The sequence below is a fragment of the Bufo gargarizans genome, chromosome 4 (genome assembly GCF_014858855.1).
Source record: "Bufo gargarizans isolate SCDJY-AF-19 chromosome 4, ASM1485885v1, whole genome shotgun sequence".
In the NCBI taxonomy this organism is placed as follows: domain Eukaryota; kingdom Metazoa; phylum Chordata; class Amphibia; order Anura; family Bufonidae; genus Bufo; species Bufo gargarizans.
This window is the reverse complement of record NC_058083.1, coordinates 22,842,234-22,862,264: the sequence shown is the minus strand read 5'-3', so window position 1 is coordinate 22,862,264 and position 20,031 is coordinate 22,842,234. Positions and strand designations below refer to the sequence as shown.

Sequence of the window (20,031 nt, the reverse complement as noted above, 5' to 3'; positions counted from 1 at the left end):
GGCTCCTCGAATGTCAAAACTGGCAAATTAAGTAAAGGCTATAGTAAAAAAAAAAAAAAGTATAGGTTGCTATAAACATTAAAAAAAAAATCCTCATTACTTAAAGGCGTTTTCCGAGATATTTTTATTGATGACCTATCCTCAGGATAGGTCATCAATATCAAATCGGTGAAGGACACCCGACAGCACTGTCGAAAAGAAGGCCACACCGTCCAAGTGCAGCCTTCCCTTCCTTACCTACTCGCCATCGGCAGCAGTGATCAGGTGTAATTACAAAAAAACTCCCATTCACTTAAATGGGACGACTCGTTCCTAAACAAGTGTGGCTCAATCCTAAAAGGGGCGCAGCCTTCTCTTCAACCAGCTGATCATTGGGGGTGCCGGGTGTCAGACCCCGCCGATCTTATATGGATGACCTATCCTGAGGGTAGCTCATCAAAAAAAATATCTTGGAAAACCCCTTTAAAGAGGACCTGTCATGTCCTCAAGCATCTGCAGATCTCTTTACCTGGCCATCACTCAACAGATTCTGCACCCCCTTCCTTTCAGGCTCAGCAATCAGCGCTATTTATTTTTGTGCCAACTATACTATTGAAGTCATGTACTGTCAAGGGTGCATTCATTGGCACCATTGTCTGCACTGAAGAAAAAAATTAAATAAAAATACAGCAGCAGAATCGGTGGCAGATGTTGTGGCAGGGTGACAGGTCTGGGTAGACTCAAAGATCCTGGGCCCAAAGACAAAATCTGCAATGCCCCCCATTTATAATACTAGCGGTTTCTTAAATGACACAACTGCCCTTACGCCCGTTCAGACATGAGGCCTGACATTAGGCTCCATTCACACATCCGCACTTCCGGGTCCGCATTTCTGTTCCCCCAAAAAATAGAACATGCCCTATTCTTGTCCGCAATTGCGGACAACAATAGGCATATTCTATTAGTGCCGGCGATGTGCGGTCCGCAAAATGCGGAACGCACATTGCCGGTGTCCGTGTTTTGCGGATCCACGAAACGCACACGGATGTGTAAATGGACCCTTATAGCTACACCCTGGAATAACCCAAGGATACATGCTGATATGTTTTATGATAATATTCACACAAATACCAAAGATTAACGATCCATATATTATTAATTATTATATCATTGAAGCCGTAGAAACATTTCATTTTAATAGATGCACAATGAAATCTCCCACTGGATAAGACGATAAGTCTACAGTGCAATAAGAGTCCAAGTCAGCAGGGTGTAGGAAATCTGAGACTGTTCCTCGTCTTACCCCAGATGCCCAGATATAACAGAGCACCGGCATATTTTTGGAAACGTCATTTAAATAACAGCCGAACATGAAGCATGGGTAATATGTGACAAAAAAAAAAAAAAAAAACTTTTGTCATTCAATTTTCATCACCCATACTAGTATTTTATCATTAAATTAAAAAATAAATATATTAAGAAAAATGGATAAATTAAAGGCAAAGCACCATTTTAAGATTAATTTTTCATCCCTGTGCCAAAATTGTATTGAAAATAAAAATGACCAGCACCACCTGCTGCTGATTTAATTTTTATTTCATGTTTTTTATTTCAGTTTTACGTTTTTCTTCTTCAAGTTGCCCAATATTTAAATAGATGTTAAACAGTCCTGGACGGAACATGCAGCCCCCTCTGTTGGAATTACAGACATAGGAGCCAAGGACGAGCTGTTGTGGAGGACAAGTTTGTGCTTCCAATAGACGGCACTCCGCACGATAACTCCATTAGCCCATCCCCCTGCTCAGTCATGCACAGGATTGGAGCGTCCTGCTGGCCCCGCCCCCTGCCATATCCATACCCCACCGCGCCGCCGCGTGACCAAGCAGGGGAATGTGCAGCTCATTCTCTGCTCCTATGTCTGCAACTCCAATAGAGGAGCTCTATTCAGTCCGGAACACTTGAAAAAGAATATGAAAGACAAAAAATCTAAATGAAAAAAACAATTCATATTAATTGACAAAAAGCTTTTTATTTATTTTTAAAGAGGACCTTTCATGCAATTTTATTAAAGGGGTTATCCAAGCTCATTTACATATATATATAAAATCATTTTTTAAGCACAATAAAAGCACACAGCCCTATAGGACCGGTATATTGCGGACATGCTAGCGGCGATCTAGCCGTGCATGACCGCATCTCTATAACCGAAAAACGAGGTGACAGAATCCCTTAAAGGTAGGCAGACAATGTCATAGAGCAGCAGGAAATGCTAGCAGAATGCTTGGGTGTATAGGGAGAGGTATTACCAGTAGAAAGAGGGAGGTGCTCATGCCGCTCTACAGAGCACTAGTGAGACCTCATTTGGAGTATTGTGCGCAGTACTGGAGACCATATCTCCAGAAGGATATTGATACTTTGGAGAGAGTTCAGAGAAGAGCTACTAAACTGGTACATGGATTGCAGGATAAAACTTACCAGGAAATATTAAAGGACCTTAACATGTATAGCTTGGAAGAAAGACGAGACAGAGGGGATATGATAGAAACTTTTAAATACATAAAGGGAATCAACAAGGTAAAAGAGGAGAGAATATTTAAAAGAAGAAAAACTGCTACAAGAGGACATAGTTTTAAATTAGAGGGGCAAAGGTTTAAAAGTAACATCAGGAAGTATTACTTTACTGAGAGGAGTAGTGGATGCATGGAATAGCCTTCCTGCAGAAGTGGTAGCTGCAAATACAGTGCTGTCCGCATCTCTTCTGGCCCCATAGAGAATGAATGGGTCCGCACCTGTTCTGCATAATAGCAAAACGGATGCGGACCTATTCTACGGACGTGTGAATGGACCCTTAGAGTGACCTGTTCAAAAGGACTCGCCCCAGATCCGGTTAGGCCATGCCCCCTCCCACTCCTCAGCTGACTGAGATTGAAAAAATGAAGTTAAAAATCAACTACCGAGTCCAGCTAAGTCACGCCTATATCTGGTTAGGCCACGCCCCCTCCAATCATTAGCTGACCGGGATTTAAAAAATGAAGGCAAAAATCAACTTCTGTCAGCTGCAGAGGTAGGAGGGACGGTGACTTTCTCCCTGCAGATCACACTCAGACAGTACAGTGCTGCTGTCTTAGAGTGAGCTGTTCAAAAGGACACGCCCCCGATCCGGTAAAGGCCACTGTTAAGGGGCGGGCCCCTGTGGAGGTCACTGTCAAGGGGGTGGTATGGTCTGAAAGTCACTGTTAAAGGGGAAGGCTGCTGTAAAGGTCAAAGTTAAGGGAACACACAAACATTAAATGAAATAGATTAAATATACCCGAGCGAAGCAGAGTCCTTCTGCTAGTTTATATATACATTTGTCATCTATATATATCTTTATCATGGGAATGGACGGAGGCGTAGATAGAACTGACTGGGCCCCACAGCAGATTTTTATGGGTATTTTGTGACTTTTTATTTACTGTATTTATTTGCCTGTCATTTTTAGCACAACTTTACTTTTAACATTTCCAGTTGCTGACTGAGTTTATATTCAACTCAACCCCTTTAAAACCTGCGCTGCAATTGTAATAGACGAGTCTGATTTACCTTTACATATCCACAAGTATTTTAGCCCCAGTACCTTTCATACTGCAGCCATGGACACAGTCATACACGCACTCTCCCCATAACATGGACACAGTCATACACACACTCTCCCCATACATGGACACAGCCATACACACACTCTCCCCATACATGGACACAGTCATACACGCACTCTCCCGATACATGGACGCAGTCATACACGCACTCTCCACATACATGGACACAGTCATACACGCACTCTCCACATACATGGACGCAGTCATACACGCACTCTCCCCATACATGGACACAGTCATACACGCACTCTCCCCATACATGGACACAGTCATACACGCACTCTTCACATACATGGACGCAGTCATACACGCACTCTCCACGTACATGGAGACAGTCATACACGCACTCTCCACATACATGGACACAGTCATACACGCACTCTCCCCATACATGGACACAGTCATACACGCACTCTCCACGTACATGGACACAGTCATACAGGCACTCTCCACATACATGGAAGCAGTCATGCACGCACTCTCCACATACATGGACGCACTCATACACGCACTCTCCCTATACATGCACGCAGTTATACATGCACTCTCCCCATACATGGACGCAGTCATACACGCACTCTCCCCATACATGGACACAGTCATACACGCACTCTCCACGTACATGGACACAGTCATACAGGCACTCTCCACATACTTGGACACAGTCATACACGCACTCTCCCCATACATGGACACAGTCATACACGCACTCTCCACGTACATGGACACAGTCATACACGCACTCTCCACATATATGGACGCAGTCATACACGCACTCTCCACATACATGGACACAGTCATACATGCACTCTCCACGTACATGGACACAGTCATACACGCACTCTCCACATATATGGACGCAGTCATACACGCACTCTCCACATACATGGACACAGTCATACACGCACTCTCCACATACATGGACGCAGTCATACACGCACTCTTCACATACATGGACACAGTCATACACGCACTCTCCACATACATGGACACAGTCATACACGCACTCTCCACGTACATGAAGACAGTCATACACGCACTCTCCACATACATGGACACAGTCATACACGCACTCTCCCCATACATGGACACAGTCATACACGCACTCTCCACGTACATGGACACAGTCATACAGGCACTCTCCACATACATGGAAGCAGTCATGCACGCACTCTCCACATACATGGACGCACTCATACACGCACTCTCCCTATACATGCACGCAGTTATACATGCACTCTCCCCATACATGGACGCAGTCATACACGCACTCTCCCCATACATGGACACAGTCATACACGCACTCTTCACATACATGGACACAGTCATACATGCACTCTCCACGTACATGGACACAGTCATACACGCACTCTCCACATATATGGACGCAGTCATACACGCACTCTCCACATACATGGACACAGTCATACACGCACTCTCCACATACATGGACACAGTCATACACACACTCTCCACATACATGGACACAGTCATACACGCACTCTCTACGTACATGGACACAGTAATACACGCACTCTCTATGTATATACAAGATACTTGACTATGACTGCGGTCATTTCCTCAATGTTCCTCTTTCAATGTGTTATTGTTTATATATTTATATGGATTCTATGTATAGTACACCCTATTTATGAGTCTTCTGAAATATGACTGATACATTGACAGATATATCCTTGTACCACTTACAATAATATATACTGCCTCTAAATTCGGATCAAGTTTTGTACACATTGATTTATTATGAATACCTGAAGGATTGATTCTGTCTAATGTGATTGGTACTGTATATACTGACTGCTATCAGACATATCATTATATTGTAATTTTCTATTCATTTACTTCTTATTGTGAACCAATATTTTGCTTATACCATATACCTATTTGTATTATCATAGGCCGTGAGCAAGGTCCCGGGTGGACCGAAACGTTGGCCCTGAATTCACGTGATGACTGGTCTATAAAGTTGGTGTTGGCAAACAATAATAAAATATATATTACTGTGCAAATTATATGAGTGTGCTGTGGACATAATTTTTCTCTCATACACGCACTCTCCACATACATGGACACAGTCATACACGCACTCGCCACATACATGAACACAGTCATACACGCACTCTCCACATATATGGACAGTCATACATGCACTCTCCACATACATGGACACAGTCATACATGCACTCTCCACATACATGGACACAGTCATACATGCACTCTCCACATACATGGACAGTCATACATGCACTCTCCACATACATGGACAGTCATACATGCACTCTCCACATACATGGACACAGTCATACATGCACTCTCCACATACATGGACACAGTCATACATGCACTCTCCACATACATGGACAGTCATACACGCACTCTCCACATACATGGACACAGTCATACATGCACTCTCCACATACATGGACAGTCATACATGCACTCTCCACATACATGGACACAGTCATACACGCACTCTCCACATACAGGTGCTAGAAAGCGAAAAAATTATACAATGAAGATGGTGTATAAATACTATCTCCCTTCCACAGAGCTGCTCAATGTAACGCATCAATCACGTCCCTTCTAGGATACCCCCTTTCAAGTAGCTTGTCCTTAAGTTGGTGGGCCTGCCTAAAGTAATCTTCGTCAGTGCTGTTAATCCTGCGACGGCGTACAAACTGCCCGAAGGGGATGACCTCCTTTACGGCTGGGGGGTGGAAACTGGTCTGGTGGAGCAGCGAATTGGTTGCGGTAGGTTTGCGAAAACCTGTGGTGTGCAGCGTGCCATCAACCACGGTGACCTTCACGTCCAGAAAATCTAGGCTGTTGCCACCAAAGTTGAGGGTGAACTTCATGTTCATTTTATTGGTTTCATTCATATATTGCACAAACTGCCCACACAAACCTTTGCTGCCCGACCAGATCAGGAACACATCGTCCACATACCGCAGATAGAGATGGACATACCAAAGAAAGGGGTTCTGCATGGAAAAGACATACGTCTCTTCGAATACAGCCAGATACAGGTTAGCGAAGGTGCACGACACCGGTGTGCCCATCGCTGTACCTAGTATCTGGCGGTACCACTGACTGCCAAACTGAAAGACGTTGTTAGTAAGTATTAAGTCTAGGGACTCCTGTATGAACTGTGAGAAGACAGTACCTTTGTCGGAGAGGCTGAGGACCGATGCTACGGCTTTTAACCCTACATCGTGTGGGATCCTTGTGTACAGATTCTCCACGTCTAAGGAGACAAGGTGGAATTCCTCCTGCCACTCGACGAGGTTGAGGGCACGGAGGAAGTCCCCAGTGTCCTTTAGATACGTGGGAGTACCTTGCAACAGGGGCCTAAGTAGCCAATCTATATACCTGGAAAGTGGTTCAGTCGCTGACCCCACACCGGAGACGATGGGTCGTCCCGGAGGGTGGGACAGCGATTTGTGCACCTTGGGCACAAAATACCAGGCTGGGTTCTAGGGAAACTTGGGGATTAGTTTATCCAGAATACTCCTTGGAAGAAACTGTATGTTTACATATTTGGAAAGAAGTGACCGCACCCTGGTTAGTATCAACGGGACAGGGTTGTCACTAAGCTTCTCATACACACTACTGTCTCCCAACTGTCTGGAAGCTTCCTCCAAGTAAAAGGCCTTGATCATCAGGACCACTTTCCCCCCTTGTCGGCGGGCTTAATCACGACATTGTCGAGGCCAACAAGCCAGCGTAACGCTGCCTTTTCCTCTCGAGTAATGTTAGGGGGTGCAACCGGATAGATCAGTGCATGTACATCTCTAAGTACTCTTTTATGAAAGAGGTCGATGGCTGAGCCCGCCGGCATAGGGGGAAGAAAGGTGGACCTGATGCCACCTGAGAAAGATACTGGAGGCTCCAATACATGGGTACTGTCACTGTCCAGATCTGCTAGAAACTGAATACATAAAATCTCAGTGTCAAAACGGTGCTGGAGGTGAAAATCAGTGCATGTCTTATGTGCTGGGATCTCGCCAGGTAGCGATGGGGGGCGAGTAGAGCTACGCTCTGCAAACATTTTTCTCAAAAACAATTTGCGTATCGCCCTGTATAAATCCACCTCAAAGTCGACAAAATTAAATTGTTCCACCAAGCTGTATCCCAATCCTCTATGGAGGAGTGAGATACAGCTTGGGGGTAACACATACACTCACTCTCCACATACGTGGACACACTCATACACGCACTTTCCACATACATGGGCGCACTCTCCACATACATGGACGCAGTTATACGCGCACTCTCCACATACGTGGACACACTCATACACGCACTCTCCACATACATGGACGCAGTTATACACGCACTCTCCACATACATGGACGCAGTCATACACACACTTTCCACATACATGGATGCACTCTCCTCATACATGGACGCAGTCATACACGCAATCTCCACATACATGGACGCAGTCATACACACACTCTCCACATACATGGGCACAGTCATACACACACTCTACACATAAATGGACGCAGTCATACACGCACTCTCCACAACCATGGACGCAGTCATACACACACTCTCCACATCCATGGACGCACTCATACATGCACTCGTCACACACATGGATGCACTTATACATTCACTCTCCGATTAAATGGACACACTCACCAAATACATGGACGCACTCATACATGCGCTCACCATATACATAGATGCACTTATACACACACTCCCCACATACATGGATGTACTCATACACACAGTCACCACATATATACACATATGTAGACACCCAGCTTTCCTGCTGTGCCTCTCACCCATACTCCAATGCATCTGTACTTGTGCCATGCAGGATGGCAAGAAAGCTGGATGATATCTCATGATGCAATGTCACCCAGCTTTCCTACTGTACTGCATGTCACATGTGCACAGTCTGGAAAAGCTGAATATAACCGCAGTTCCCCTCCCACTCACATCACACAGTTGTGGCAATCCAACTGATGTTCAGCATGCTGGGCATGAAAGGTTCAGGCTGCAGGAATCGTGGGTAGCAAAGGGGGTGGGGCTAGTATTGCCCCACCCACATTGGACCGTCCTGATGCTGGTCACAGTCCATCATCAGAACTGAGGAGGGGAGAGGCGGAGCAATGTCACTGATGTCAGGTCATCAGGTCAGTGACAGAGGTGCAAGTGCAGGACTCTGGACCTCGTGCAGGAGAAGTCAGCTGCTCTGACAGGGGCCCGTGGTGAGGAAGTACAGTGACTGCTCCCAGGCCCCTTCTGAGCTCAGCCCGAAGTAACAGTTTTTTCTGATGGCTACGCCACTGGGCATGGATTTACTTGTTTGTGGTAGTGGTGGGTAGCTTTGGGGTCCGATCGCCAGTGGGTCAAGGCGCTGCCGTTTTCACAGGGCTGCCGGCACTGATAAGGATCTCGTATGCGCATGCGTTTTTTTCTCTCCCAAGCTGTGACGCTCTGCGCTGTGATTGGACAGCGCTACAGGCAGGCAGAAGGAGACGCCCAAGGAGAAAGACTAAGGCCTCTTTCACACGAGCGTGTCCGGATAAGGTCCGAATGCGTTGCGGCAAACCCACGCGAGTAGGTACCCAATTGCAGTCAGTTTTGACTGAGATTGCGTTCCGTTGCTCAGTTTTTATCGCGCGGGTGCAATGTGTTTTGCATGCGTGTGATAAAAAACTGACTGTGGTACCCAGACCTGAACTTCTTTACAGAAGTTCAGGTTTGGGTTCAAGGTTGTGTAGATTGTATTATTTTCCCTTATAACATGGTTATAAGGGAAAATAATAGCATTCTGAATACAGAATGCTAAGTAAAATAGGGCTGGAGGGGTTAAAAAAATAAATATATAATTTAACTCACCTTAATCCACTTGTTCGCACAGCCGGCATCTCTTCTGTCTTCATCTGTGAGGAAAAGGACATTTGATGACGTCACTAGGCTCATCACATGGCCCATCACATGATCCATCACCATGGTAAAAAAAGATTATGTGATGGACCATGTGATGAGCGCAGTGACGTCATCAAAAGGTCCTATTCCTCAAAGAAGAAGACAGAAGAGAAGCCGGGCTGCGCGAACAAGTGGATTAAGAGAAGCCGGGCTGCGCGAACAAGTGGATTCATTTTTATTTATTTTTTTAACCTCTCCAGCGCTATTGTACTATGCATTATGTATTCAGAATGCTATTATTTTCCCTTATAACCATGTAATAAGGGGAAATAATACAATCTACACAACCTTGAACCCAAACCTGAACTTCAATGAAGAAGTTCAGGTCTGGGTACCACATTCAGTTTTTTATCATGCGAGTGCAAAACGCATTGCACCCGCGCGATAAAAACTGAACCTACTCGCGCGGGTTTGCCGCAACGCATCCGGACACGCTATATATCCTCGCTTAATAAAATCGCATGAAAGGTCCTCCTTAATTATGTCAGAAATTATTCATGCTTGAAGCTAAAAATTTTATTGCAAAGTAAAGTATTTAATTTTATTTTTCATTTTGGCATGGAATGGGTGGCAATTGAAATGTCAAAAATGTATTTGCATTTCCAAATTTGTTATATTTTTTTTTATTTTATTTTTTTGCAGCTATTACCTTTCATATCGGCATTGGGTCAGAGTTACAGACTCCATTTTAAGTATGTGTTGTAATATGCGGATTTAATTTTTACAGATTCCTTCCGTGTGTTTCATGTTATTGGGTATCTATTATGTCATTTTTCCACGGCTTCAATGATATGATCACATTCACATTACCCCAGATGTGCTGTTTTCTGCATAAAAATCAATGACTGAGGGAACAAAATAATAATATAAATAATAATAACAATGTTAAAGTATGTGAATGGATTGTGCACCCCAGACTTTACCTTCCGTGGCAGGGAACAGCGTGTCACCTTCACTTTTGGTTTCGGCTAATTTTCCGGTCCTGAGAAGAACTTCCGCGAAGCTTTCCTGGGAATTGTACTGGTAAGTGGTGTACGTAGCTTCACCCTGATAACAAGCAAAAGAAATTGGACAAGTCAGCATTCACATATCCCTTCTTCAACCAAATCCATTGCCTTCTAACTTAGCAGGATCTACCAATGTTGTATTCACATGCACAACTCTGAGTATGTGTCCCATCATCCAGCACCATATTAAGTGGAAAGCTTCCAATGGCTGTAGTCATCCAATATTAAATCTGGCAGAATTCTAGCATAAATGATCTTTACTTTCCTTGCGGGTTTTACTTTTCTGGTTATTTTCCAACGACTGAAGTGTGAAAATTACAAAAGTCATATGTTATGTTGCTATCCGGGAGCTGCCAACAAACTGCTGTGGATAAATTGAGCCATTTTACTTGCACATGCTAACAGTAGCTCAATGTAGCAAACCAATACCTTGTAGTATACTGTGTGATCACCCTGATCCGGAGATCACCAGCTCTCTGGAGCTCCGTCTTCTCAAACCAATCGTGGTCATCACAACTGTCGTAGAAAGTTGCAACCAGCCCTGCAAGCAAGGTATTGTGCAGTGGTGGCAACTTGTGACATATGTGTGCGCGCAGGGTCCATCAGAATAGGAACAACTACCTCATCATAGAGGGATGTCCACTGCATGGTCCAGAGCATGGACATTACATGTTAGTTGATTGTATGAGACAACTTCGCAAGCAATGAGGAACATCCAAACGATGCTGCTGCCCTGCTTTCGTACAAGCGAGATGAAGACGTGTGGGTGAACTGCAGACAGCATGGAGGGCATTTTTAATACGGGCCTTCCTTCTCTATATTAAAGGCAATCATTACCAGGAGCATACTGCCATATATGAGGCCTGTAAAAGCTGGTGACAAAGAACCCCGAGTCAAACGTTGGGTAACTTACCTTTGTGCCTGAGCGCTGAACGTCCTCATAATCATGAGCTGCAGTTCTTCCCGCCCACCCCCATGGATAATTGAAAGACTTCTTTGTAAATTGTGCATAGGGAGAAAGCTGTCAATCAGCAGCAGCGGGGTGGAGGAACTGAGAGCTCCTGAATACAAGGACTTCAGACCTGGGTCACTTACTTTTGTGCTCAAATCCCTGTTCAGAAGTTCCAGTGTGACCCAAGCACTGGAAGTCCTCATATTCATGAGCTGCAGCTCCCCGTACTCCCATGGATGACTGATGGCCTTTATTAAACATTGTGTATAGGGAGAAAGCTGACAATCGGCAGCAGGGACCGGAGGAGCTGTGAGCTCATGAATACAAGGACTCCAAAGCTTTGGTCACTTAACTAAAATCCCTGTTCAGAAGTTCCAGTGGGAACAAAGCACTGGTAATCATCATATTCGTGCGCTGCGGCTCTGCCAGCCGCCATGGATGATTGACAGCCTTCTTTCTAGATTCCGTATAGGGACAAAACAGTTAAATCAGCAGCAGGCGGCTGGAGGAGCTGCAAGCTCATGAATATGGAGACTCCAGAGCTTGGCTCCCACTGCAGCTGCTCAACAGGGCATACAAAAAAATGTATGTGACCCTAGGTTTGAATTAGCGGAGAAAGTTTCCTTTAAGAAAGAGGACGCCTGCAACTGATACCTTTACTATACCTGGAGATTTGTGCAAACCTTTAAACAAAGCAACGTCGCACGAGCTGAACAGGAAACAGATCCTAAATGTGGCACTCTTTGAAAGCAGGTGCACAGTAGATAAATATCTGTCCCGTCGAGCTGAACAGAAGCTTTAATTAATTAATCCTTAAGATCCACTCGAAGACGTTTAATTAAGTTATCTCAATCAAGATGGATAAAGGCTTCTCCTCCCCTCACTTTGTGCTGCGCTGGTTACACTTACTTCAGCAATAAAAGGATTGACGATCAGAGATTCATAAAAGGGCTGGCAGCCTTGGCCGGTACCCGGCGTGGTCGAACCCTTGGCGCTCTTCGACGTGCTGCTCTGCTCCAGACCCTGGATGAGGGAAGGCAGGAGAGGAAATGGTTAATCTGCAGCGCTGACTTATGCGAAGGCAATAGGGTGTAATAAAGAGAAGATCATACCCCTGGAGAAAGGGAAGAGGATTGAAATGGTAAGTTAGCGAGCTCTCTGACAGCTACCATTTGAAACGTTAAGTTACTGTGAGGAGTGATTGAAGGATGGAACTCAGAAATGCAGACAGCGGCCAAGTCAGGTGTGGCGGAGCGGTCCCGGGGGGAATGTTAGGAAATGTCCTTGGAAAGAAGAACGATTCCTTGAGAGATTATGTGCGCCCTGCCGTGTGTTCATCACTAAAGATCCTGCATTAATCTCTGGGTTTTTCTATTTTTTTTTCCGTCCTTTGCCACAGAATTAATTTTCTAGCACGAGAAACTAACAAGGTGTCTTCATCGGGATTAGTGGAGCACGTTCGCTGCTATTACAGGTGCAGGGGAGGAGTGAGCGGGACTCAGCTGGAAAGTGATGAGAGAGTTGGAAGCGATACCAATTCAATTTTTACAAAAAATTTTGCAATAAAACAAACATTTAATTTTACATGTGAAAGTCTGAAGTTTATAGTCTGGGTTACATAAATTGGATCACAGCTTCCCGGCCCTGATGAAGTCAAGGCAGAGTAGTAGTCTGACTTCTATTACAGTGCGTCTTACGCTAGTATGAGTCCTGTGAGATTGGGCCTTAGGGCCCGTGCACACGACCGTATGCCCTCCGAGACATACGGTCCATGAGCGGCATTGATCGTGTGCAGGGGAGCGCACAGCATCATAGGTTACTGTGATTCTGTACCAGTCATGTTGTCCCACACTCCTGTGCAGTACAATAGTCCCTCGGGCGACCCGACGTGCACAGTATCACAGTAACCTATGATGCTGTGCGCTCCCCTGCACACGATCGATGCCGCTCCAGGACATACGGCCCACTCACGGACCGTATGTCTCGGAGTGCATACGGTCGTATGCAAGGGCCCTGTATCTTGTACCAGTGCATTCTGGTGCATGCAGAATTTAGGACGGTTCTGCTTTATTGCTGCAGTGCATGTAAATCTATAATAAAGTAACTCTAAAAATCACCTATCGCTTTGTGTATACAGGAGCTACGCAGACTTGATGTCTCTCAATGGTTGCAGACCACAGACACACCCTGTGTGCAGCCTGGCCCTGCAATCCTGTGTCACTCCACTACCTGTGTCCCCACATCTTGGTAGCCTACAGGCAGGACGAGACTACAGACCAGTTTTTGTTGCTGCATATTTTTTGCATTGTGGCATCAAATGACTATTAAATGGGTTTTCTGGTAATCAAATACTGATGACCAGTCCTCAGGATAGATGACTAATTGGTGGGTGTCCAACTCCCAGCACCCCAGACAATCAACTGAAGAGGGCTGCAGCCTCTTTACAGTATACCAAGCACAGTGACACACATTGTATAGTGACTCTGCTTGGTACCGCAGCTCAGTCCCATTCACTTGAGCCATAAAAAGGCCATAATGTTATAAGCGAGTTCTACAGCCACTTCAAACAGCTGATCATCGATGGTGCCAGAAGACCCCCAACGATCAGATATTGAACTATCGTGAGGACATGGCATATATTTTTATATCCTGGACACCCCATTTAACAGGAGCAATCTTGAAATGTGTCTGCTGTATCACAATAACCTCTTCCCCAGATGTCAGCTGGAGGTCTAAACTAAGCTCCTATATGTAGGGAAATCATTTAAAATTAAATAGGCACCCTTGAACCCATTTCTTTTTATTGTACTACAATAAAACACATTTGAAATTGGTCTTCACTGAAACATTTATTTTGCTTGTCTTCTGCAGCTTGCATATGTATACAGTAGAATAAAAATAAAATGCCATTCTGTGCTAAATCTGCCAGACAAGCTCTCTGACGGCTCAGTCTACAGCTCCTCTTTGACCTCTCAAAAATCTCTATATAAATAAAAGTAAAAAATAAACATAAATCAAATAATCTTTGACCATAGTGTACATAGCTTCAGGATTGGTCAGGGAGGGAGTACTGAGTTAGCCGTCAGAAAATTTGTCCCAGGTAGATGGGCGTTAGGCTTCTGAGCAGAGTACTTATGTAGCTGGTTCCTACACTGCCCTGAAAATTGTAGGCTTAGGTAAGTCCAAGAGAGGCAGTATGTTAGTGTTAGGTACCCATCTGCGGAAGCTACTTTGACGCATGGTAGATGGGCCCGACACACGTTTGATCAAAAATGTGCGCAAAGAGCTTATATTTTTCCATTTATAGTAGGTATAATACCACGATCCCCATTTCTCAGCTCTATTGTTTGTATGTGAAATGTGCAGCCATTTTTTTATTAGCTATAATGGTTCATTTTGTCTAGGGGGCAATCATTAGGAGAAATAAAATGGCCGCTGTCCTATTAGCACACACAAAACCTGTCCTAATCACACACCAGGATAAGTTACTTTACAACACTGAGCTAAAGAGCTGCCTCATTCTCCTCTCTGCTCTACTTGTCAGGGATTATGATCCTGAATACAGATCTTCAGCTGAATCTCTGTAGGCATGCAGTCTATGAGGAGACATGAAGTACAGAAAGGACAGGTAATGTGGATCTGTGGTAATGGAGACTGCATACAAGTGCTGCTGCTCATCAGCCACATCCACACCTTCTCTCTGTACTTCATGTCTCCTTATGAACTTCATCCCTACAGAAATTCATCTGAAGATCATATTAAACTGTATTCAGGATCATAATCCCTGACAAGAGAGGAAGATAGTGCTGCTCTTTAACTTGTCCTCCAGTATAATTAGGACAGGTTTTGTGTGGACTAGTAGGATGGTGGCCATTTTATTTTTCCCAATGATTGCTTCCCGGGACAAGATGAGCCATTATAAGTAATGAAAGGTATTTGGTAATATATTTATAATGAAGTAATATTTAAGTATTTTCATTTTCTTAATTCCCGGAGAACCCCTTTAAGGGAAAGGTGGCTCTGTGCTGACTTCTTGCCTGGCTTGGTAAACAGGTCTCTGTTTGCATATAGAGACACCCGTCAATCAAGCTGAGCAGAGGTGGGCAGAAGCCAAAGAAGAACTGCCTTGTGGACATTTCTCCCCTTACCTGGGTCTTTCTCAAACTGAGCAACAAATAACTTAGTTTACTGTGAAAAGATAGCCTGTCACTATTTCATGCTGCCTGTGGTTAGGCAAGTATGAAACTACTGACAGGCTCCCTTTAGTTTTCATTGTGGTAATGCTGCTGGGGCTTTACATACTTGCTGCCAGCCAGCCCTGAACTTTTTAACACAAAAAGTTAGATGCCAATAATAGGTCTTCAGGAACATTGGCCACGTGGCTGCTGTTATATGCTCGAAAAGTGAAACCACTCCACAAGTGTCGTTGATGGTCACTTCTAAACAATAAATCTTCCGGTATAGGCCGCTTGCTGGTTAAAATGAGCCACAAAACCGATTAGAGCTCATGGCTCCAGACTAGAATGTCGCAGGGAGGTGGTTCTGGGACCAATGGATCTGCCTGGGTTCCGGCTACCAGAAGAGTCCAAGCATGGTACCGTTATTTGGTTTCTGTGGAAAGATATGTATATCTCCCTTCCCTGGCATCCCACCACCACACTAAGACCACGGGCCTGTTCATCGTGGCAACAGGGACACAAATATGTATCCGGTTTGTGCCTGTGATGGCCGGGCGATTCATAATTCCTTATAAATCGCCGGTTCCATGCTGTCTGCTAGATTTGATTGAACTGGGGAATGGAATAGACCTCATGCTGAGAGATTCTTCCTGTCACATCATCTTGGTTCCTGGCTGACTGGATGGAAGTGTGAAAAGTTGTAAACACTAGTGGACTGCTAGAGGTTCTCTGCCATCTGCTGGCTTTGAAGCAGGGCCCCCCTGTGGAGCTCACAACCTCTGCTATCTGACAGCTGATGGCTGGTGTGGGGACATGGCTGACATAAAATATTAATCCATATTCCTGACACATAACAACAATACTTTCTTACATTCAGAGGACGGAGGTATGTTAGGGACTTTTTCCAGAACTGCCCATCACTGACAGCATGCAGCACAGCCTTAGTAGTCAGGGTTGTATTAGTCAGAACTTTCATGGTTGTAGCAGTTGTTCGATGCAGCAAATCCACCGACTGGGGCTTGGAATCGGCCTGAAATATTGACACGATTGTTAATAATCCATGCATTTATATAGAGCCATCATGCTGCATAGCACTTTACAACACACCATACAAAACAGGGGTGAGAACAGAAACGCACCAGCGCAAAACAGTTTCAAACATAACAGTAACAAAATACAGAAGGATATCTAAGAGGATTGGGAGAGAGAGGATATGTATTATAGACGCACAAAGGTATACATGATTTACCAGCGATCAGTAACGGAGTCAGGACCCTGGAGAGAAAACAGAAGATGCTTTCACTGCTTCTGTCTTCTCTGTTTTCATATATACAGGTCCGCTGCCTGTATTGGTCCCACTGGTCATGTGACTGATGATGTAATCGCCATGATAGCAAACACACCATTGATAGCTATTTTCCGACACCTATCACTAATGACTCCACCACACATATGCACATTTGCTTTGGCCGAGCGTGTATGTGTTGCCAGTGGGGAGAGAAGAGACCACCACTGGCAGATACCTGTGGTGGCCGCTTATCTCCTGGAGAGCAAAAGGACTGGGCACTGAATTCTCCAACAGATGATGCCGGGAGCTCCCCATACACATTACCTTGGCAGCTGAACCCAACAAAAAATAGAAGTTCGGCCAACAGTACTCTAGTGTGTATGGAAGCCATAACTAATATGGCTATAAGAGAACTGATTTTCCTATAATAAAGTCCGCAACTGACTTTCCTGATCTTGGAGTTACAGACCATAAAAATAAAATGAACAAAACTAAAAATAAGCTAAGTAAAAACATAAAATTACCACCCCCCTTCCAAAAAATATAAAAATAAATCAACATTTACAGTAGACAAACCTGAACACAAATAAATAGTGTCATTTATTAAGGACTTTGTTTTAGACGCTAGTCTTAAAAGCCCTTGCACTGGCGCATAATGCGCCCATGTAGAGACGCCGGCCTCCACATAACTTAGGCGCATCCACCGTGGGCCTAGTTGGCGTAGATTTGGAACATTTTCTATGTCTAAAACAGGCGGAAAAAATAATAAAGGAGACAGGCCAGCCTGCCCTCTTCCCCACTACTTTTTTTTTAGACCTACTGTGAGTGGGGAAAGGTCGCAAATTCGGCCGCGGATCCCCTTTGCGACCGAATCTGAAACAGATAAATGCCAAAAATTGTCATATATCTAATAATGATCCCAAAAATGTCTATTTTTGGGCAACACTACATGATTACCATAAAAAAATATATATATACCGTATAAGATTTGACCATAGTGTATGTAGTTTCAGGATTTGACAGGGAGGGAGTACTGAGTTAGCCGTCAGAAAATTTGTCCCAGGTAGATGGGCGTTGGGCTTCTGAGCAGAGTACTTATGTAGCTGGTTCCTACACTGCCCTGAAAATTGTAGGCTTAGGTAAGTCCAAGAGAGGCGGTATGTTAGTGTTAGGTACCCATCTGCGGAAGCCACTTTGACGCCTGGTAGATGGGCCCGACACACGTTTGATCAAAAATGTGCGCAAAGAGCTTATATTTTTCCATTTATAGTAGGTATAATACCACGATCCCCATTTCTCAGCTCTATTGTTTGTATGTGAAATGTGCAGCCATTTTTTTATTAGCTATAATGGTTCATTTTGTCTAGGGGGCAATCATTAGGAGAAATAAAATGGCCGCTGTCCTATTAGCACACACAAAACCTGTCCTAATCACACACCAGGATAAGTTACTTTACAACACTGAGCTAAAGAGCTGCCTCATTCTCCTCTCTGCTCTACTTGTCAGGGATTATGATCCTGAATACAGATCTTCAGCTGAATCTCTGTAGGCATGCAGTCTATGAGGAGACATGAAGTACAGAAAGGACAGGTAATGTGGATCTGTGGTAATGGAGACTACTGAGTGAGTCGTCAGAGAATTTGTCTTATGGATTTAGCACAGAATGGCACTGAGCAGTTTGCATGTGTCTATACTACATGATTACCATTTAAAAAAATGTAGAGCAGAAAATTTCCCATGCAGGCCGGAGTCACAATGGTAATGGGGAAGAGTAATTAAAGGGATTGTCCAAGATCAGAAAAAATATGCTTGTGTTCTCAAAAGGGAGAGAGGAATAAGCCGCAGCCTGAAAACCCTGGCAGCAGCTTATATCTCATGAGACCTAAGGACTGGGCAAATTGAATTATTGAATTCCAAATGCCCAATCCTTCTAAACTCAGAATCTGTAGAGCGTACGACACCTCCAAACTGTCCAGTTTTGCTGAAATAAGCTAGTTCGGCCAACCATCTAATGTGTATGGCCACAGTTTGAGACAGCTGTCAATGACAGAGTATTTGGTGAGAAAGGACAAATGAGTCAAGTTGTAGAGCTGAGGACACTGGACAAGTTTAGAGCTGTTTTCTTCTACAAACAGGGCTAAAGCGAAAAAATTATAGGAAATACTGTAAATATCATAGAAAACAGGTTCATAAAATAGCGCAGAGATATAAAATCATATGATAGAATGTCTTCCTAAAACATCACTGAGATGAGAACATGTCCAAAATGTGACCAACAGTGCATAAATACATAATTATAATCAAAAAACATAATACAGATTGCTGGGTGTTACAGGATTTCCAGCTGTGGTCAAGGGAATTCATTCACTTGGCTTCATCTATCACTTTTTACCACCAGAATACTGCCAGCAAAGCTAGAGATCAGCCCGACCTACACTTGAAGGATTTGACATCTTGGAAGCCTGAGGACCATAACAGTGTAAAGCAAAAAGATCAAACCCCAAGTCCTATCCTGCAGAGAAAGTCCTCCTCAGATCCACATCCAGCTTTCCAGCTTACCCATGTATTCTCCTGTAGTTCTTTCCACTAAAGGGCAGGAAATGAAATACTGATATATATATATATATATATATATATTTTCACTAGATAATTGGCAAGCAAAAGGGTAACTATAACTTAACACATGGAGCCCAAGGCACTTTACTAGACCGCACAATATACCGCTCATATTGGGCACCGGTATTGATCCGCACTTCAGTTAAACAGTCACTTACAGTCTACGAAGGAGAGATAAGTGTGATTATAGGTTACAAGCTCCATCTCTGCTACAATTTAACCAGCTCAATCACTACAGTATGGAAAAAGAAGAGAAAAACAGAAATCAGGAGAGAATTTTTAGGTTGGAGCAGTTCACTACGCCCCATTAATATTGCAATGGTTTAAGGGAATAGAAAAGGCTTGTGCTCAATCATTGCTGGGTGTAAACATACCGCCGATCAGCAACCAAGAGAATGAGTGATA

General features: G+C 44.2%; 1 protein-coding gene across 1 annotated transcript in view; it reads right to left on the bottom strand.

Annotated features, from left to right (window-relative positions):
- NBAS (NBAS subunit of NRZ tethering complex) overlaps window positions 1–20,031 on the bottom strand; it is a 678,694-nt gene that overhangs the window by 336,867 nt on the left and 321,796 nt on the right. The window contains 3 exon segments of the mRNA XM_044291127.1: window positions 10,508–10,631; window positions 12,453–12,566; window positions 16,593–16,751. Coding sequence (XP_044147062.1) covers window positions 10,508–10,631; window positions 12,453–12,566; window positions 16,593–16,751 — 397 coding nt within the window.